At 37.2% G+C, this 20063-nt stretch overlaps 1 protein-coding gene across 1 annotated transcript in view; it reads right to left on the bottom strand.

Moving 5' to 3' along the window:
- Positions 1 to 20063, bottom strand: part of LOC130418925 (ADAMTS-like protein 1) — a 121458-nt gene that overhangs the window by 65047 nt on the left and 36348 nt on the right. The window contains exon 2 of the mRNA XM_056745142.1: positions 14435 to 14542. Within this exon, the coding sequence (XP_056601120.1) occupies positions 14435 to 14542 (108 nt within the window). The remainder of the gene's footprint in view (positions 1 to 14434; positions 14543 to 20063) is intronic.

Genomic DNA, 20063 nt, shown 5'->3' with positions numbered 1-20063 from the left:
GAAGGCAGGTAAACAGTTATTCGCATTGATGCTGCTCTGATCAAGGTGCGCATGTGCTTCGGTCATGCACCTAAACCTACATACAGAAACAGTGCAAAAGCGATGATAGCGTACACCATCGCTGCGTAGACATTTTCCATCCCATTTCCATATTCATCACGGCGTCGAATAACCATAAAATCGTCCACATAAGCGTGTTTTGCATTCGACGCGAATATATTAAAACGATAGACGGTAACACACACACTGTATCTGAGATCATCGTTTGTGCTGTGTATTATAGCAAGACTTATAAAACTTCCATGAAAACGGGAGCAAAGAGGTGTTCTCGTGTCATGTAAACATGTTTCTGCGATCAAGTCCTTACTCAGATTATTGGAAATAACCGCATTATTGATGCACATGTAATCATAGTCAATGTCACAAACTGAGCTCAATTTGTCTCGATATAAACTCATTTCTCATCAAACGTACCCAAATCCAAACGTACCCAAAATTTGCTTTTAAATAATGAGGTAATTCCTATTTTTGGATAATCCAGTGAATAAAGAAAATTGTATCTGTTAACTGTATTTGTAGCGTGATGGACAAAAAGCAAAATATATGATTATTCCAACAAAACAAAACATCCATATTTACGATGTAGCTAAATCTGGCTACTTCGTCTAACGATTCTTTTTCGCGCAGGTGACGTAAGATTTAGGGATGGGGCATCAATATTGCGTTTTTGTATGATTCACAACGTACAAATTCATTCGAATAAGTCACCTCGTGAAATAGTCACGAATTCCTGTGATCAGGTTGGATTATTCATATCAACTGAATCATAAGTCAGGCATCGGCGCTGAAACAGCTATACATTGTGTAACATTTGATTTAAAAAGAAACAAATATGATAAAACATTGAATTTTGATTGGATAAGTGACAAACTGCACGTTTTTACTTTAAAGGGGTCATATAGCAAGAACATGCGTATTTTTTGTGCGTTATAAGTTGCCCATGAAAGTATTAGTTGACTAGTCCATTTCACTCCCCTTTGTTTCTTTCTCCAGATAAAATGACACTGACATCACTCTTTTATCCTTCATGCATGACCAGGAGCATCTTATAAAAAGTTTTGAGTTGTGAGTCATGCTCAGCGTCCTGCCGCGATAACTTCACATTCAGTGACACGTTAGAGAAGAGAAGCAAATACACAACCCGCTAGCTGAGGTCACAAACATTTCTTCAACTTCTCCAGGTTCCAATCCAATTTCACTAAGACTTACATAACGTAAGTTCACATCCTGGCTGATTCAAAAAGTTGGAAACCCAAGCAGGCTCAAGAGAGAGCACCAGAGCCAAGAAGCAAAGTGAAATGGTCATGGGACCGAACAAAACCGAGGGAGAAAAGTCCAGGAGATGGAGAACGGCCAGAGCTTTCAGGGCTGTAGGTTATGAATGATCAGACATGTGATGAAGAACTGCCCTACTGCAAAATATCCAGTACAAATAAGATACATTTACTTGGCTTTTCTTCTGAGACTTTACCTTCATTTGAGATTTATTGCTGTTTAATTGCCCTGTTGGCGTAATGTTTGGTCTTTTTGAAGCAAAAATCTAACAAAGTTTTGAGTGATTTATGCTCAAACCAAGAAAATATGAAAAAAGGATGTGCCAATGAGGATGAAGTCAAGTAAATCTCAAGAAAATATATCTTGTTAAAGGAAATTTTACGTATTAGGATTGGTTTATATATTTTATACACAGGACTCTGATCCTAATGCACAGCAAAAATAAACTTCTTCCTCAATATTTTTGTCTTGTTTTCCGTCTTCATTACATTTAAATATTTACTTGAAAAGCAAAACGACTTGTTATCTATAAACCTGTTTTCTGAAAAATGCGATTTAAATCAAATTAAGGGGTGTTTGATTTAAAAGAAGGAAAATATCTGGGCAAAAAATCTGTTTTTCTGTCAAATTAGATCATTTTCAGTGATTTTTTTCCTCTTTTAAGCATAAACATAAGTGCTACATTGAGGAGAACGTTGGCTCACAGTCTTCAGGTGAAGCGTAAGCATAATTTGGATACACTTAGAAAACAAAACTTAATAGGCTGTCTTAAGTCCTCCTCCTTCGCAAAGAAAGGTATCTTGATTTAAAAACCGAAAAGATGTTTATACTGGAAAACAAGACCAAAACGGTGAGTTAGTGTGGCGGGCAGAGCATCGTCCCAGCATCCTGATGCACCGTGAGCTGTTAAACAAATCACACGAGTAATGCACATCCAAGTCTTTAGTCTTCATTTCTAAGACAGCGAGACCACCCCTGAGCTACACGCATACAGAGAGAAGCTTTACAGAGCCAAAGCTGAAACTAGATACAGGTCAGCCACTGCCTCTAACAAAAGAGCATTCACACTTAAACAACCTGAGCAAGACAGTCTGCCAACCTTCTGCTAAATACAGCACATCTGACTTTACCTCACAGCATCCAACAACATAAACAGAGTGTGTAATGATGCTAGAATATCAGACCAGGCTATAGAGTTTACTTTTATAAAACCACGGGAGCAGTATCTAAAAAACAATACAATTAATACTGTTAGCTAATCTTAAAGGGAACAGTTCACCCAAATATGAACATTCTGTCACTTACGGATAAAGCTGAAAAAAAAAATATCCAAATGACTTTAAACCAATGTCTTCTGAAGCAAAACTATACATTGGTTGGAGAAAGAACAATGATTTATTTACGCGTATTTAGCTGAATGCTGAAACCTTAATGACATTTAGTCATTTAGCAGACGCTTTTTATCTAAAGCGACTTACAAGTGGGGTAGATAATGGAAGCAATTAGGACAGCATAAGTACAACAAAAATGAACGTCCTATAACTAATTTCACTATACATAAGGTAACATAGGTAAAGTTTTTTATTATACAAATAAAAAACGTTATACACATCTGGGATGGCACGAGAAAAGAGTAAATCATGAGTGAATTTTTCTTTTTGGGAAATTGAGATGCTATTTTGACTTGTCAGAGAAGTTTGAATTTTAATGTTTAGTGATCTTACTCGTGTACCCAAGAGCTATAGCATAACGGTTTTAATCGAAGGATGAAATTTACAAAAACAATTATGTAATTGTTGAATATCATTTTTTTTATTAATTTCATTTGATTTCTATTGATCTCAACACGATCTAGTAGAAAGACATCTGTGCTGTGGTCACTTTTTTGTGGCTTATGCTGGTTTGCTTTAAGAAACAGCTCCATCTTGTGTTTGTCCCGAAGAACCACAGGTTGATGACAGAGTCAAACATTCTCAGTCAGTGGATCATAATGTAATATTGCTCAAACTGGAATAAACATTTGATTTAGACTGGAATTCAAACTATCCAGACTGTTGTCATTTTAAACCATATTTAAAGGGACAGTAAACCCAAAAATAAAATTCATCATTGTGATTGTCATCACCTTCGAGTTGTTAAAAATCTGAATATATTTATTTGTTGAATGATGAACACAGAGAAGGTATTTGGAAGAATGCTTGTAAGAAAAAGTTCTTGGACCCCATTGACTACCATAGTAGGAAAAAATACTTTTTATTTTGTGTTCTGTTGAACAATAAGATATTTTGAAGATGTAGGACAGCAAACAGTCCTTTTGACTTCCATTCGTAGTCAATGGGGTCCAAGAACTGTTTGCGTACAAGCATTCGTCCGAATATCTTTTTCTGTGTTCAGCCAAACAAAGTTATGTATACTGCAATTAAGATTGAAAGTCGTGTTGTGTGTGATACGGAAAAAAGTTGTGCTGCGTGACACGAAAGAAAGGGTCAATTTGTTTCTATGATGCTTTTCTTTCCTCACAGCATCCAAATATTGACATGGCCAAACTTTTACAGCATTGAAGAGAAATCTTGCCTTTGTTAAACATTCAAGTCATCGTGTGCCACAAAACTCATCAGAATAGAAGTGAACAGATTATTGATACGGACACAAGCCTTTCTTTCTCTAGATAAGCAGTTCTCAGTTTTAAAGACGACAGGCTGTTAACAAAATGTGTTACCGCTGAATGATCAAAAGCACATTTGCTTTTATGATGACTCGACCGGCGAGCGTGCATTAATTTAGAGCAAAGCAGTGAGATATAAATGAAACACAGAGGATTTTTTTAAACCCAAGGCTGCCATTTATCATCTTTCCTACTGAAGAATAAGAAGCAACATCTTGAGTTATACAGACTACTCGTGTAGGGTTCAGCACGCTCACACAACACACAGAGACAAATAAATTCACTCCTTAACTCTCACTGCCCATCATCAGAGGATGATGCTAAAAAAATAAGATATCATAGATAGTGTTTAATCCTGTTTCTGGCACCATCTACACTCAGTTCTCATTACAGCTCTTGAAGAACAAACCCTACTGTGCATTACCTTCCCATTTATATTCATAATTTCATGTTATAAAAAAATATGACTGTTTAAAAATGAACTTTTCTCCAAACAACAACAGAAACTCATTCGGAAGGAAGAGAATAGGGGTGGGAAGCTTTCGGCACCTCACGTTTCGATTCTTGGGGTCACGATTCGATTAAAAATCAATTCACGGTTTTTCGATTTTTATAACGATTCTTCCTCAAAATTCGAAGTGCTATATGTTTAGATTTTATTCCATTTTGCTGGAATGATGGAGTTCGATGTGAGTCTTTACGTTAAGTGTACTCCTTCTTACAATAGAGTTGATCAAATCCGAAATATTTCCTAAAAACCTGCCCCCGTTAAAATGGGACGGGGTATTTATTTGTCCCCCATCATCGCTGTTGTTGAGTTGAAGCTGTGCGATCTCTCGACTATCTGGCTGCCAGACTGCAGAAAAATTCTGCCTTTTATTGTTTCCGATAACATCAATTTATATCATGTAGAAAATTCATCATTTTTTTTTAATCTGTGAATCTATAAGAGTCGCTAGAGGACTGAATCGTGATTCAGATGTGAATCAATTTTTTTCAACCACCCCGAGTAGAGACGGCACAATGGGCTCAGAGATACAAGTAACACAACCAGTTTTTTTAACCACAATAAAGAACTACTGTACACTTACTTAGTCATACTTAGTACAGAATACTGTAGATTAATGCTATCCCTTGCTATAGTACAGACCACTTCAGAAGATGCAATCAACCGACGCTATTGAAACAGCTAATGCAATAAAAACGTTTGAACAAAATGTAACCAAAATATCCTAGAGACTTAATTACACATGTTGGATTTAAAAATGTAAATTTAATTGAATAGAATGACAGCAGAAGTGCTTCTGGATCACATGTAGCGATGTGGTCTACATACTGAAGTATACTGTACTACAGTATTCACTATAGGCAACATTACAGAATACTAACTTGTATAGAGTATATACAGAACAGAACAGTATACAGTTGTATACAAAGTCAAGTACTTACTGCAATAAACTCCAGTACACTACAATTTATAGTAGTTTTTCATGTGGGTACATGCACTGCAAGGCTTTGCCATGACTCTGCCACAAGATCAAGAGAGACATGACATGATGAGGCAGAATCATGACACACCCTGTGAGAACCTGCGCCGTGCGCTTAGATCGTGAAAATAGGGCCCTTTTGGTGCTAATTAAAGTTCAGAGTTCGTTAAATTGCATGCATATCCCGAGCCAAACCTTTCTGGCTCAAAAACATATGTTAATGTATTTTTTTTATCTCGCGGTCGAGAGACAAGATCATTTACAGAGCGAGATCTCCGTCAGTGACGCTGGGTGATCCATTCCTAGCTGAATTCCCACTGTTCTGCCATGTGAATATGTGTGGGCCGATTATACACCCTCTGTATGGACCGCATTTGTCTCTGTTTATTCTCTGTGTAGACACACTTCAGTTCCAGCGAGAAGCTTTCCACGAAAGGGCCCGAAAGAATGAGCTACCTTTCCAAAAGGGTGCAACACGACTCCAGGCACATTCAGCATCTCCAAAATGTCTGTACATCCAACTCTTCGAACAGAAATGAGACTTTGTGTTTAAGCACACAGGCTCTTGTGGCTATCTCTGGAAGTGAATATTGTGAGGAAATACGTGTAAGTGAACACTGCTGCCTCTGAGCGTTCGGTGGGAAACAGAAGCTAAGGAACAGGGAACGGTATCCAATACCGCTTTCTTTTTTTATGAAAAACACCACAGTAACTTAATCTTAAGGCTTTAAACTCTAAAAACATTGGCTTTTAAGTGTACCCATTGTTTAGCAGTGTTAAGATCATGCTTGCAATCAGATTCAGCCGAGGAGAAAATGAAGAGACCATTCCAAATTTTAAGTAATCAGCATTTCTCTATGTATTGTGGTCATTCCAGTCTAATGTCTGTTGAATTTCAACAAAATACAACCTCAGGAGTGACATAAAGTGAAAACTGTGGTCATAATACATATAAAATATTACTGTTTTATTGCTTACAAGTGAATATGAACTTGTTTTCTAGGCAGTATCGGAGGTCTGAAAAAATAAAGATCATCTTTTCTGTTATTTTCATATGTTTCTCCAGTTTCCATTTTCTGCAAATAAATGCAAATAGAAACAATACTTTTATTAGAAATTTAGGAGAAATATTATAAGTAGTTCACATAATGAAACTTGAACTCGAAACATCCAGTACCACCTACCCTTAATAAAAGCGTTCTTTTAAGCATAAATAAAGCTAAATTTAAACTAGAAATAAAAAATAAACTTCAATCTACCTTTATGTAGGCCTACGTCCAGAAATCTACTGAAAAATAAATTGCATTTGGCCTATTTGTACTTTTACATATATCTTAAAAATGATCTAACTATATGAAGTTGTGATTACTATTTTGATTGAGTAGCTTATTAAAAACTTTTTGCATACTGGTTTAAATAAAGTACAATACAAGAATTAACATCGATTTACCAACACAGTCAAATTCCTAAAGTGCAAAAATAATGTATCTATGATGTCAAGTACACTTAAAGGACACTTACAAGCATACTTGAAGTATAAAAAGCACCAAAGTAGTTTACTGAGAGTATGCTTCAATATGTACATTCATAAAGTAAAAATGTTCTACAACTAACGAACTAGTAAACTATACAATGTAAGTTCAATTGTGGTTTTGCAGTAGTGTGAACAAAAAACAGTCAACTAGCTGCGTACTCAATGTTTACTATTGTTACACTTAAAGTGTTATTACAAGTATACTTTAATGAACTAAAAAGTGGACCGATTTAGTCCTTATTAGTACTAAAATAGAACACTTTCACGTTGATTCATAACAATGCAGTATTTAAAAATATACATAGCTTTAAGTATACTTAATAAAATGATTTTAAAGTACACTTATTTTTTGAACCGGTGAAAAAAGCAGGTAGCAAATCACGGTCCATTTCTGTGACATAAACTAATAGCTATTGGATCTATAAAATAAAACTTTAAGCCTCAACATCTTGTTTCAATACACACAGGAAAGCCATTGAATACAGTCTTTAAAGGCTGTTCAATAGTGTGGGAATGCAGCTCTAAAGAGTAACGTAATAAACAACTTGTCTCTGTCCTCAGCGCATGGCAGACGTGCACACATCCACATTTATTTACTGGTTTGTGGTGGACGACCCTTGCGAGGGTCTTCTCCAGCAAACCCACAGCCAGCAGCCACAGAAGGATGGCGTACGACCACATGAAGGCTATACAGCTGCTGTCTGAAACCAGGGCTCTGTCCCAAACACACACCACAAATGAAACAAACATGGTAGAACACCACGCTCATTCCAGAAACAAAGGCCAGCACATTTCCTGATCCCCAGCACTCTTACTCAGCTGCCTTCAGTATGAGACTAGAACCACACACAGTCTAACCAGACACAATTTATGTTCTCATTAAACCGAGACGTGACGAGCGGATAAAAGACAGAGTTGATACAGAGCAAAATAACTGAAGCGTGCACCTGAAATAACTGCAATTTCTACGGCCATTTTGTTTGTCATATTAATATCCAACTTCTATCTTCAAATAAAATATATAAGGATTGTATACCCTTGTAATTAAAAGTAGACTACATCGAAAGTAAAATTTACTATTATGAAACGGTCAGTTCTGGTCCTTGATTCTGATTGGCTGAGCGGAGTTATAAGCTGTTTTAAAATACCCCGATTTATAACGGCTGACCACATAGACTAAATATAATTTTATAATATAATATAATATTATGTGGAATAACTGTTTTATTATGCATTATAAAATGTTAATTCTGCTGAGTACTATAGAATTCTTCTAAGTTTACTATAGTAAAAATATAGTATACTGCAACCAAAAGTAGGCTTACTCGGTTTACCAACAAAATTTCTAACGTGAAAGCACCCTAAAATGGAGGTGAGTAACTTCAGATCTAGCCCATGACACTGAACTTTACCCAACATCCAACTCCCTTTATTTCAGGACTCAATAAGACATTTAATTGTGCAAACATTTCAGTGTTGTCGCGTCACCCATAACACAGCCGGTGTATTGAGAATGGGTAACAAACAGCTGCTGTCTCTTTAGTGATGACCTCTGAATCATGCAGGGCAGTACCGAGCCATTTCTACGACACAGAATAACTTCTGAAAGAATGCTCTCTGCACTTCTGTTGTCAACGCCGAGCTCCATCTGTAAGATTCATCTGGGAGCCCAAATGATGCTTTGAGTGCCAAATAAGCAAGGAAAAGCTGGATCTAGCCAAGAGTCTGCTCATTACATCGAGGAGAAAGACAATCAGGATAATGATGTAGCATACCACAGTCATCTGTGCTTCCTGTACACAAAAACAACAACTAAAGCTCTTCTGATGAAAACATCTTAGAAATGCCAACTGTATTCTGTTAGACCAGCTAACCATTATACGACTGATAAAAGCACTGCCATACGACTGATAAAAGAGATAGTTTACCCAGTCATCATTTATTTACTCCCATTTCATTCAACACAAAAGAAGATTAGTCGAGACATGTCTCAGTGGTCTTGTGTCCATACAATGCAAGTCAATGGAGGCTGATGTTCTTTGTTTACCAATCTTCCTCACAGTTTTAGGCAGTTCTTGAAAGTTTTAGGCAGATTAAAAAAAGTTTGTCAAGTCTCCGGACAAACTGAAGGAGCAGATTTGGACATCTCTTGGGAGCAACTTCTCCCATCATAAACCTGCTGTCACTGCAGCGGGAGGATGTCCTCTTTGTGCCAGTTATAAGGTGCCACCCATTTCCACTGACCAGTGATTTACAGTTTACACTAATCTTCTTTCTTTATCCAAATACTGACCTTAAAGGGACAGTTCACCCAAAATAAAATTCTGTCATCGTTTACTCAACCTCATGTCATTTCAAACCTGTATGACTTTATTTCTTATTCAGAACACAAAAGAAGATGTTTGGAAAAACGTTGGTAATTGAACAACTTTGAACCCCACTAAATTTCATTGCATTGACGCAGAACCACTTAACATCATTATTATAGGTTCATCTTTATATAACACAAATACAGATATGCTTTTGGCAGAAATGTGTCCATTGATCCCACAGCTCTTTTTACTTTAACTGAATGGTTGCTAAATATACAAAATCAACTGAAGAAGCCAAGACAAACATTTTCTGCCAGGATTGCTTCCTAAATGTCATTCTAGGGTGTTGAGCCATGGTCACACCAGTTGCTTAGGCACCGCAAACACAAATAAATACAAGTTAATCATTAATCAAACTGCTGGAAAATAACATTGAATTATTTTTGGCTTTGCTGCCAAACTAATCTTGAATCTTGAACTGAAATGGCTACACTAAGAAAATAAAAATGTTATAATTTTTTTTATGAATGTCATGAAATACAGTATCAAAATAAAGAATGGAATAACTTTGATGTAACTACACTAAATTAATACATAAATATATATATATATATATATATATATATATATATATATATATGTACTATATATTTTCGGCCAAAATCTACAAAGAACAGCAGTGATACAGTCAATATCTTCATAAAAAAGGCAAGCTTTACGGAGACTGACACATGGGAAACATGTGATCGCACGCTGGAAAATATTTATCGCTGGCTTAAATTTGTAGGTATAAACAAATTAGCTGTGTTATAGGGACGAATTGTTGTAATTTACAAATTAAATTTCGATAAGTTAAACCAACATTATTCTGGTGAGTAAAAATATCAAATATAATAAATAAAAAATAAAATTTGAAAATAAAACAAAAAATACGATTGGTTGGACGATATCCAATAGTGCTGCAATGAATATCCTGTTCAAGTGATTCAAGTCTGATGATTCACGATCACGTTCTGGTGAAAGGAAATTTTCGGATGCTACCAATTTGACAAAACGGGATATTACAAATTACCCTCATTGTAATCTATCAAATTTTTCGTCACTAGTAAGAAATCTGTCAATGATGAAAACTTTCAGTTAAAGCGACCTCGGGTTCTGATTTTTGACCTACGTTTGGGCTTTTCTATTTTTTTAAATAGATAATTTATATGATAAAAAATCTAAAAAGTGTTGTACCCTCTCAACAAGGATGTGTCATATTATAATACCTATTTGTGTTATGATATTTGACACATTAAGTCACTTTTGGTTGATGGTGTGTTAAATAAAAGGCACACCACAAGTTGAGTTTAATGTAACACAAATCGTCTTGTCCTATAACACATTGTGTTGTTTTTAACACCACGGTTTTTAGAGTGTAGCATCATCACCGCCGTTTTCAAAAGCCAGCGAGCACACACCCAATCCTTACAACGAACGTGTCCATACTGAGACCCTTTATGCCATTTGCTTAGCAACATAAATATTACTGTATATCACAAACACTCAGTCCTTTGAAATTGATCTCACTCTCTGTAATTTATGATAATTGATACAATATGTTTAGCATTTCCAGCCCCGGCATGTTTGAACCACATGGTGAGATTATTAATTGTTTCCTAGCTTTTCTAAAACTGTCAAGAGGAACTTCAGTGACCCGTTGTCCATGTTTTCTCAGGCGAAATTGCTCTTCGACTGCTTGACCATGTAAATGCCATGATGCAATACAACTGGAATTTGCACAAACTGTACTATGAAGTACAATGAGGGCACAGCTGGTAATCATTGAATCTTAGTAGGTGGCATTGGATTTCATTCAAAAAGCCCTCGAAAATGTCCACTTTAGGGGACCTGTTGCTTTACGTTCTCCCTTTTATGTCCTGCAAACATATGAGAGCCTGCTGGGGCCCTTATGGTCCACACATGACCTCCATTCATTTTTCAACTTAAACACTACATCATTCAACTTTCTACATCAATTCGATTGTTAAAGTTCCCAAATGACCTAACTGAAGATGCATGCCGTCAACGGTGCAATAGCGAAACAGTGAACGCAAAAAAAACGTAATTAGGGAAGATAAATAAACGTGGTCGCATACTACCAATAATTCCCTTTCAGTGATGCATTTCTCACAACTGCGGCTTTAACCGACGTCAACATTGTGGCATGTGAGTACAGTATAGGGTTTTTAATGTCATAAGCTACATGCAGTTTAGCGTTCCTCTGAGGGCGACGTCAAAGTCGGTCATCTTAGATAATGCAAGAATGAGCTGTAATTTCAGACATCTAACGAAAAGCAGGTCATTGATAGAGGCAGCTTACAGCATTTAGAGAAAAGAGATTAAAGAGAGCTCTTTGTGAATATATGAATCATACAGTAAAAGTATGTCTGAAGCCACTTATGGGATTCAGATGAACTTGAATTTCTGTTTGATTTAGCAGTGAGAATCTAAAGGAATCATTACTGAAGTGTTGAGGCCTGAAAGACACACAGCACAAGTGCGTAGCATGTAAACAGCTGTGGGGTATTAACTCAAGTATGAAAAACAGATTCCTCAAAATCATCCTCAAAGAGGCAACGCTGGGGTAACAACGCTCCATTGAAGGACCAGGGTGACAGACAAAGTGAACTGTAAAAAATGCCTACCCTTTAAAACTGAAGTTTAAATTTAAAAGCCTTTCATAGAAAATTCTGTCATTGTTCAATCACCCCCATGTTGTTCTCATGACTTTCTTGTGTGAGAAACAAACGCTTGAAAACAGAATGCCATAGCATAGAAGAACCATTTCTGGTTCCCTAAAAATGTTCTTACTTTCTGCAAACTACAGAATTTTTATCTACTATAAAGAACATTGTGAAACAGAAAGGTTCTTTGGACTTAAATAGCTCTTTATGGCCTAAAAAAATCTAACCCAAAAAAAAGTTATACAACCTTTTCTTAAAAGTGTAAGAGGTGAATTTTTGAAAACGAACGGCGGCTCGTCTGTCTTCGACATTCCGTTGCGGAGGTGAACAAACTGTCTTCGATCCATAAAAGGTGCTCCTTCCTCGGATCGGCCAGCCCGGCGGAGCGTGGGACTTCCAGGCCCGAATGCCACTAAGGTTGACAGACTGTGCAAACCAACTTCTTCCATGAAGGTCTTAGAGATTCGAGCGATGTGTCGTTGGAAAAGTCTCGCCGAGCAGAGTCCATCGCAAGAGCTGCTGGGACCCCCGTCAAAGTTTAGACTTTCCGGAGAGTCCAGCTCCGGCCCCTGGGGTTGCAGAGGTGTCGGTGTAGTTCGAAAGATCTCGAGTGTAGCTTTCCAACAACGGCGCTGGCCGGAGATACGGTCTGTGGAAGGTGACAGTCCACCGCCTCATCTTCCGGGCACGACCCGATCGACTTGCTGGCCGAGACCTTTCAAACGAGCCCTTGCTCGAGCCGCTGGGCCCTCGGGTCCAGGAGCTACGACCCCAAGACAGTTCTGTTTTCAACAAGCCCGGGGTTGTCTTTCTTCATCCTTCCATCGTTTAGAAAAATAACTCAAAACATGTTTTTTTCAAGTTTTGTCGAAAAAGAATGATGACTGGGGTTATCCAGCTCCAACATAACAAAAAAGGAGCATGAGAGTATCACAAAGATGGTGTGAAGAACTGCACAAAACTGAATTTCGCTAATGTCTTTCTGAAACCTTGTATTTATATTATATATAAATATTTAATATAATATAAATGTATTTTTTTCTTAAAATTACACATGCCTGTGTGTGTATTTATACAAATATAATTATCATATACAGTACACCCTCATATATTATGCAAACGATCAGTCGCGATTAATCTTTATGCAGCCCTATTGTGATTTTTATTTTTTGCCCAAAATCATTACTTGTCACCCTTTATGTTTATCACTGGGTTTTGCAAATAAAATCTAACCAATGAAAGTATCAATAAGTACGTGTCAACTTGTGTCAACAACAATGTATCTAATCATTTAAAAAGTTTTCTTTCTTTCTGAAAAACAGCCTTTTTGGACAGCCTTTAGTTTCAAAAGAACAGCAACGATTTGTAATTTGCAAAAAACTTGACATTTGCTCTCCATCGTACCTTTGGAAGAAGAAGTGTCCCATTTGTTCAAAAGACTTGAAATACAGAACATAAGTCATTGTGTTGTGTTATATGACACGTCTCTGGTACTTTTTCTTATTTTTGACCTTTCAACCCCAGTAATCACCTTTTGTGTTCTCTGGAAGAAAGTCTTACAGGTTTGGAACAACAAAATGTTAAGTTACTCATAACAAAACATTTCTGCTAAACGTTTCCTTGTAATATTGCACATGAAATGAAAGCGCTGGCCAAGCTACAACCCCATCTCCGATCACTTTGAATTCAATTCCCAAAAAAAGTTGAGTATGAATTCACTCAAAATGACTGCAAGAGGCAAAACGGATGGAAACAAAGATGCCGTTATGACTTAATGATGAAAACATTTTCTCGTCATTTTTCATTACGGTGTACCACAGAGACAACAAATCTGCATCAAACTAACAAAAGCAAACTGATGGTTATCACAAGCCTGTTCCTGTGCCGGTGTGTGCCAGCATTGTGACGCCATCGGGTGGTGATGAGCCAAACACTAAGCTTCGAAAGAAATATTCCCATCAATCACGGCCGAGTGTGACCGTGCCCTTATTAGATAAGACATTGAAGTGAGTGATGGCATTGGGAAGCGGCTGGGCCGAGCGCAGAAGAGCCGGGTCACAGAGATGTCATCCACCTCACTACTGCGTCATGCTGTTTCCATGCCATACTGGTACACGGGCTACAATCCAACTGACATGATGCCTGTTGTCGATGCATTCTCACAAGCCTGCCATGTATATACTGAACAAAACACCATGAGGTAAGAGATGCATTTGGTTGTGATGCATTGCCTCATATTAGTACAAAAATATACACTCAGGGCCTATGCTGGGAAGACAAGCACGTAAGCACAGAGGAATATAAATATCGCTGATACCATAGTAAATCATACTTGACTTTTGCAAGTAGAACTAATATACTCAGAAAGCACTTACTTCTGGCTTGTGGACCACCGGTGCTTCATGAGACGTGTCGTCCAGGAGATCATCGTGGCGAGTAAGTGTGAATTCCCGGATGAAGACAGCATCGCTGTTACAGCTGACCTGGAAAAAAGTCAAAAAGTCTCAGTATGGTATCTAGAAAAACTGTCTTAAAAGAGAAAAATAAAAAAATGTGGTCATTACTTAAAATAATTTAAATTTTAAACAGTATCCTTTACAGGGGCCATTTGCACATAGAGTTGGGTATCATTTTACTTTTATCGATTCCAATTCTGATTCTGCGTATTGTTTCCGATTCCCCCTTTCAATCTGGAAGTTGGATAAAATAAATCAACTTGTTAAATTTCATGGGAGTCAAAAGTGCCCCAGAACTGGTGGTGTAACGGACCTCGGATCATCGGTATCGATTGTGCTCTGCGGTTTGGAACGCATGCGACTATCTGTGCGTTTATTCATTAGATAGTTATAGCACACACGTGCTCTCGCTCTCCATTATCTGGACGAGTACAATATTATTTCTTGCGTATATCTTAACTTAAACTGCTGCTTTAGGAGCAAAATTCTGTTCGGTCAAAGCGCAAATGATGTAATTCATATGCATTATTTATGTGCACCACTTCATATTTAATTGTTACACATATTGTCATTTTTGTGTGCATGCATACTGTATGACATAGACTAGAATATACATAATGATGTTAAATAATCTTCTGAATGAATCGGTTAATATCTCTAGGGTACTTTCACACCTTCATTTTGAGCCAATTATTTATTTATTTAAGCGCCCCTATTTTTGAGCATTTTTTTTATTGCAGAAGCAAGTTATAATAGTTATCCTTACCCAAAATCCGTTAATTGATACGAACCATGTGTTTTGTGATCCGTTGCACCACTACCCGGAACTGTTTGCTTTACTTTATTCTTAAAAATATGTTTTTTTGTGTCCAATAGAACAAAGATTTTACAACGCAATTCTTCCCACTGTGGCAGTCAATGCTGGCCAAGAACTGTTTGGTTACAAGCATTCTTACAAATATCTTTCTCTGTTCATACAAACCAAAAAAAATACAGATTTGGAACAATTTGAGAGTGAGTAAATGAAGATTTTTGGGTGAACTGTTGCTTTAAGGAATGTAATGTCATATTACTGAATGAACATATACATAAGATAAAACTACTTTGAAGAGCTGCCATTGTATAAGTGGCTGGCCGTTATTAAAAGAGGAAACAAATGTCTATTTAACAAAGCTTGAGCCGGTCACAGCCTGCCAAACTGATAACAAGCGATTAAATAAAAGAAAAAAAGAGGCTGCCAATTCAGTTTCAAAGCCACATTTTTGAAGCAACCAAGCAGTGCCTGATTCTGGACAGCGTACATTAGATAAAAAAGAAATGTATAGCGTTTCTTAACATGTTCTGACAGCACGCTTAATTACGGAATCAGGAAATTATTAGTGAGCCTTTGAACATTATCTGACATCAAAGAACGGCATTAAAAACCACCAATAAATTCTCAATATAAATGCATTTCATAACAAAAGCTCTGTGGGGCAGATAATGTGTATGATGTGGGAGATCGCCTCTGTCGAGCTGTAGGGTCGGGTGTATGTTATTTTGGTGAACGACCGCATTTCAACACAATATAACGCACACACATCGTTGATGTTACGGACTGCTCTTGAGCAGATTCTTGGCTCGAGATCCATTGCAACTTCCAAAAGCTTCTTTTACTTTCTGTACATACATTCCATATGTCCAATTACAGTCTATTACATGAAGCATGCATTCATATACATTACAGAGGTTCCTCTTTTATAGCTCAGGAGATTTGACTGAGTTCTCAGTATTGTTTAATACAAGGATCAACTTAGTCTCAGATGTTTCTCCAAAAATTGCTCAAGAGAAATACAAACAGACACAAAGGAGACAACTGTCCAAATATACGAAGAGAATCAAGGTGTAAAATGATAATTGACGCAAAATGTTGGAGTTCATATTGAGATCTTCAATAATATAAACTTTTGATATGATCAATCTGAGCTCATTGTTGAGATCTTTTGTGGAACTCTAATGGAGACATTTGTGAGTTTTTTTACTCGTTTTCTCAGGAGAAATATCTGAGATGCAAGAAACTTGTTTACATTTCTATGAAAAATGATATTAAAGAAATCTTGTGTGATTTTTTCTTTCGCATGACCAAACTAGACTTTTTGTTCCATTGACATCCATTGATACGCATGCAATTGCAGTAGATCTGAAACTTAAGCTCCTGAAAATATGTAACATTTCACTCCTTCAAGGTCAAGTTTGGAGAACTCTGACCTGCGGAATCGTATAAGGAGAAAATCATGTGACTAATAGAAGAATCATACGCAACAGTGTAAACTTTAAAATGCTGATAATAACAATGTCACACAATCCAGTTTTGTACATAAAGCTTTAAAATAACGAAAAGAACAACATCAGTAGAAATACGTTGGAATGCATGATATAAAAAGCTTTAATCCTGGTTGCTATGGTTGCTACAGGGTAACTGTGTAGTTTTACATTCTAATAGCGTAGTGTGAACTCAGCATACATCTGATATCTGATAGCAATTTCTTTTTTTTAAAGCATCTAAGACAGGCAGGGTGTGGAGGTATTGTCAACAAAAAAATTGTAGAACAAAAATAGACCAGTTGGGCAAAAAAACAAAGACTGTTGACACCATCACTCAACTCCTCAAGAGAGGCATTTGAATCTGTTCGCTGTGTGAGTTGGTTCTCAGTCAATCCTGAAATGATTTACTTTTGGCTACATATTAAAAGCCTTGAAAATTCTTCAGCAAATATTTTTACGAACAAACATTGCAGTGACGAAGACACAATATCCCCAACTGATAAGAAAGTGACTGCCTGGTTCTGTATCAATCAATCAATCATCAGGACTTTATCTGAATGGAGGCGGGTGTGGAGTGATTCTGGCTGAACTGAAGCCTAATGATGGTAGTCAAGTGTTCTTCTGAGAGTTTTATACAGGTTTGGAACAACCTGGACATGTTTGTAAAAATTGAGCTATTCAAATACTCTATAAAAACACATGGATAATGCTGATATGATACAACCGCACATCTAGGAATTAGTTTCAGGTTTGTTGACCATGTTAAAATGTCGCTGCTGTTCTTATGAGACCTTGTATCTCCATGTTTCGTGATTATGTTTTTTATGCCATAAGTTATTATTATTATTCGCCCTTTATGTTTGTCACTGGGTTAAGCAAATATCTAACCAATAAAAAGTGCTTGTCAACTTCAATAACACAGTATGGAATTATTGAAAACGTTTTTTCCATTTCCTGAAAGACAGCGCATTTGCACATACGAGCTTCAGAAGGACAGCAAAGATATAAAATAGTCTAAAAAATCTAACAGTACCTGTACACGCATTAGACTCAAAACTGTAATAAAGCGAGGTCTATATGCCAGCGGAATTAATTCATTCTCCTCCAGTAATATTGCATTTCAAAGCACAAGACGGGTACACGAAGAGAGAAGAGGAAGTGAACCCAGGTCATATCAGGGCCTTCAAAAGAACATAATCAACTATAATAACACCGATCTGATATTATAATTGCTCTTTCCTGCGGAGAGGTGCCAGCTCACTGGCCAGGGGGAAAGAAAAGTCAAGACTATATAAGATGCACATGCCCACTTTGGGATTCTGTTTCATGCATGGCCACCTAATAAGATCTACTTTGGTGTTTTGATAACACCACCCTCTTTTCCACACCGCTTCTGGGGTTGTAAAAAATGATATTTTCATGGGGATCAGTGGCCGCTTTCATTGGAAGGGTGGGAGGGATGGAGAGGAAAGCTCTAGTGACATGTACTGACCTCTCTTTCCTCGTGCTTTTCTTATTTAACTTTTTCCTGCAGAGAAGAAGGTAAAAACAATACCCACTTTCGTGCAACGATCGCTCTTAGCGGTGTTTGATCTATTTTTAAAAGGGAAAACCAACTTTTCAAATCTATGTCTGCATTGTTTGTTGACACACGCTCCCCCGTGGTGGAATCTATAGGAAGCGTTTCCACATGTATAGTTATGGAAATATATCATGATTGGGTATAAAGGCTTATCCTTGAAGTATGTTTGTTAGTGCAGACAGGTCAGGGACGATGGTAATTATTGCACTGATAGGGTTTACTTCTCTTTCATTTGACAGGTTTTTGGCTGCCCAGAGGCAACATTACACCCTTTGGTGTGAAATCTCTCCTGGTTGCAATTTGCACTTCAAACATTACGCTTGAGAAACCGAGGTACCGCTCCTCCAAGAATGACCACGGCAAAATAATAAAAGCGTTTTCATCACCTTCTCCTGTTCTTGACAGGTTGTTTGATTATTTTCTCATTCATCCTGAGTGTATGAAGTTATACTGCTTGCCTCTACACATGCTTGTGTTGCCCCAGATCAATGCAAGAAAGAAGAATATTTTAATTCAACACAAAAATATATATAAAAGCTGCTCTATAATTAATATCTGGATCCGAATAGAAAAGTACAGATTGATATTTTTTACAAAATGTATTTTTTTTATTAAAATTCAAATATTATTTTCCACATTTACTTTTCTTTACTGGCGCTGGGATGGTACCTTAAAGGTTCCTGCTCATCACTTATTTCGTACATTATTGTACCCTAAGGACCTATAATATACCTTAAGGGCCTACTGTGAACCAGAAGAGAAGACAAAGAGACAGGGAAGAGAATAAAAAAAGAAGGGGAAAAGAGAAAGGACAGTGAAGTTTGAATGACGAGATGGTAAAAACACTTGGTTACTACTTTAAAATATGCTATGGAACTGAATGATTGTCATATTTATATACCATACATAGTTCTCTTTTCCCTTCTTTCTCTTCTTTTCTCCTCGTCTCTTCCTCAAGAAGAGAGAGAGAGACAAGAAGAGAAAGAGCTGAGGATGAGAAGAAATGAGGAAGAGAAGAGATGAGCAAGAGAAGAGGAATAGATGAGAAAGAGAAGAGTTGAGGTAGAGATGAGAAAGAGAAGAGATGAGGAAGAGAAGAGGAGAGGAAGAGATGGGAAAGAGAAGAGATGAGAAAGAAAAGAGTTGAGGATGAGATGAGGAAGAGATGAGGAAGAGAAGAGATGAGGAAGAGAAAGAGATGAGGACGAGATGAGGAAGAAAAATGGAAGAGATGAGGAAGAGATGAGGAAGAGAAAAGGAAGAGAAGAGGAAGAGATGAGGAAGAGATGAGGAAGAGAAAAGGAAGAGAATCAGAAGAGAAGAGATGAGGAAGAGATGAGGAAGAGAAAAGGAAGAGAAGAGGAAGAGATGAAGAAGAAAAGAGATGAGGAAGAGATGAGGAAGAGATGAAAAAGAGAAGAAGAAGAGATGAGGAAGAGATGAGGAAGAGAAAAGGAAGAGAAGAGGAAGAGATGAGGAAGAGAAGAGGAAGAGATGAAGAAGAGAAGAGACGAGGAAGAGATGAGGAAGAGAAAAGGAAGAGAAGAGGAAGAGATGAGGAAGAGAAGAGGAAGAGATGAAGAAGAGAAGAGACGAGGAAGAGATGAGGAAGAGAAAAGGAAGAGAAGAGGAAGAGATGAAGAAGAGGAAGAGATGAAGAAG

This window comes from Triplophysa dalaica, chromosome 1, assembly GCF_015846415.1.
Source record: "Triplophysa dalaica isolate WHDGS20190420 chromosome 1, ASM1584641v1, whole genome shotgun sequence".
Classification (NCBI taxonomy): Eukaryota; Metazoa; Chordata; class Actinopteri; order Cypriniformes; family Nemacheilidae; genus Triplophysa; species Triplophysa dalaica.
Note: the sequence above shows the minus strand (reverse complement) of the source record. Positions and strands in the feature narration are given on the sequence as shown.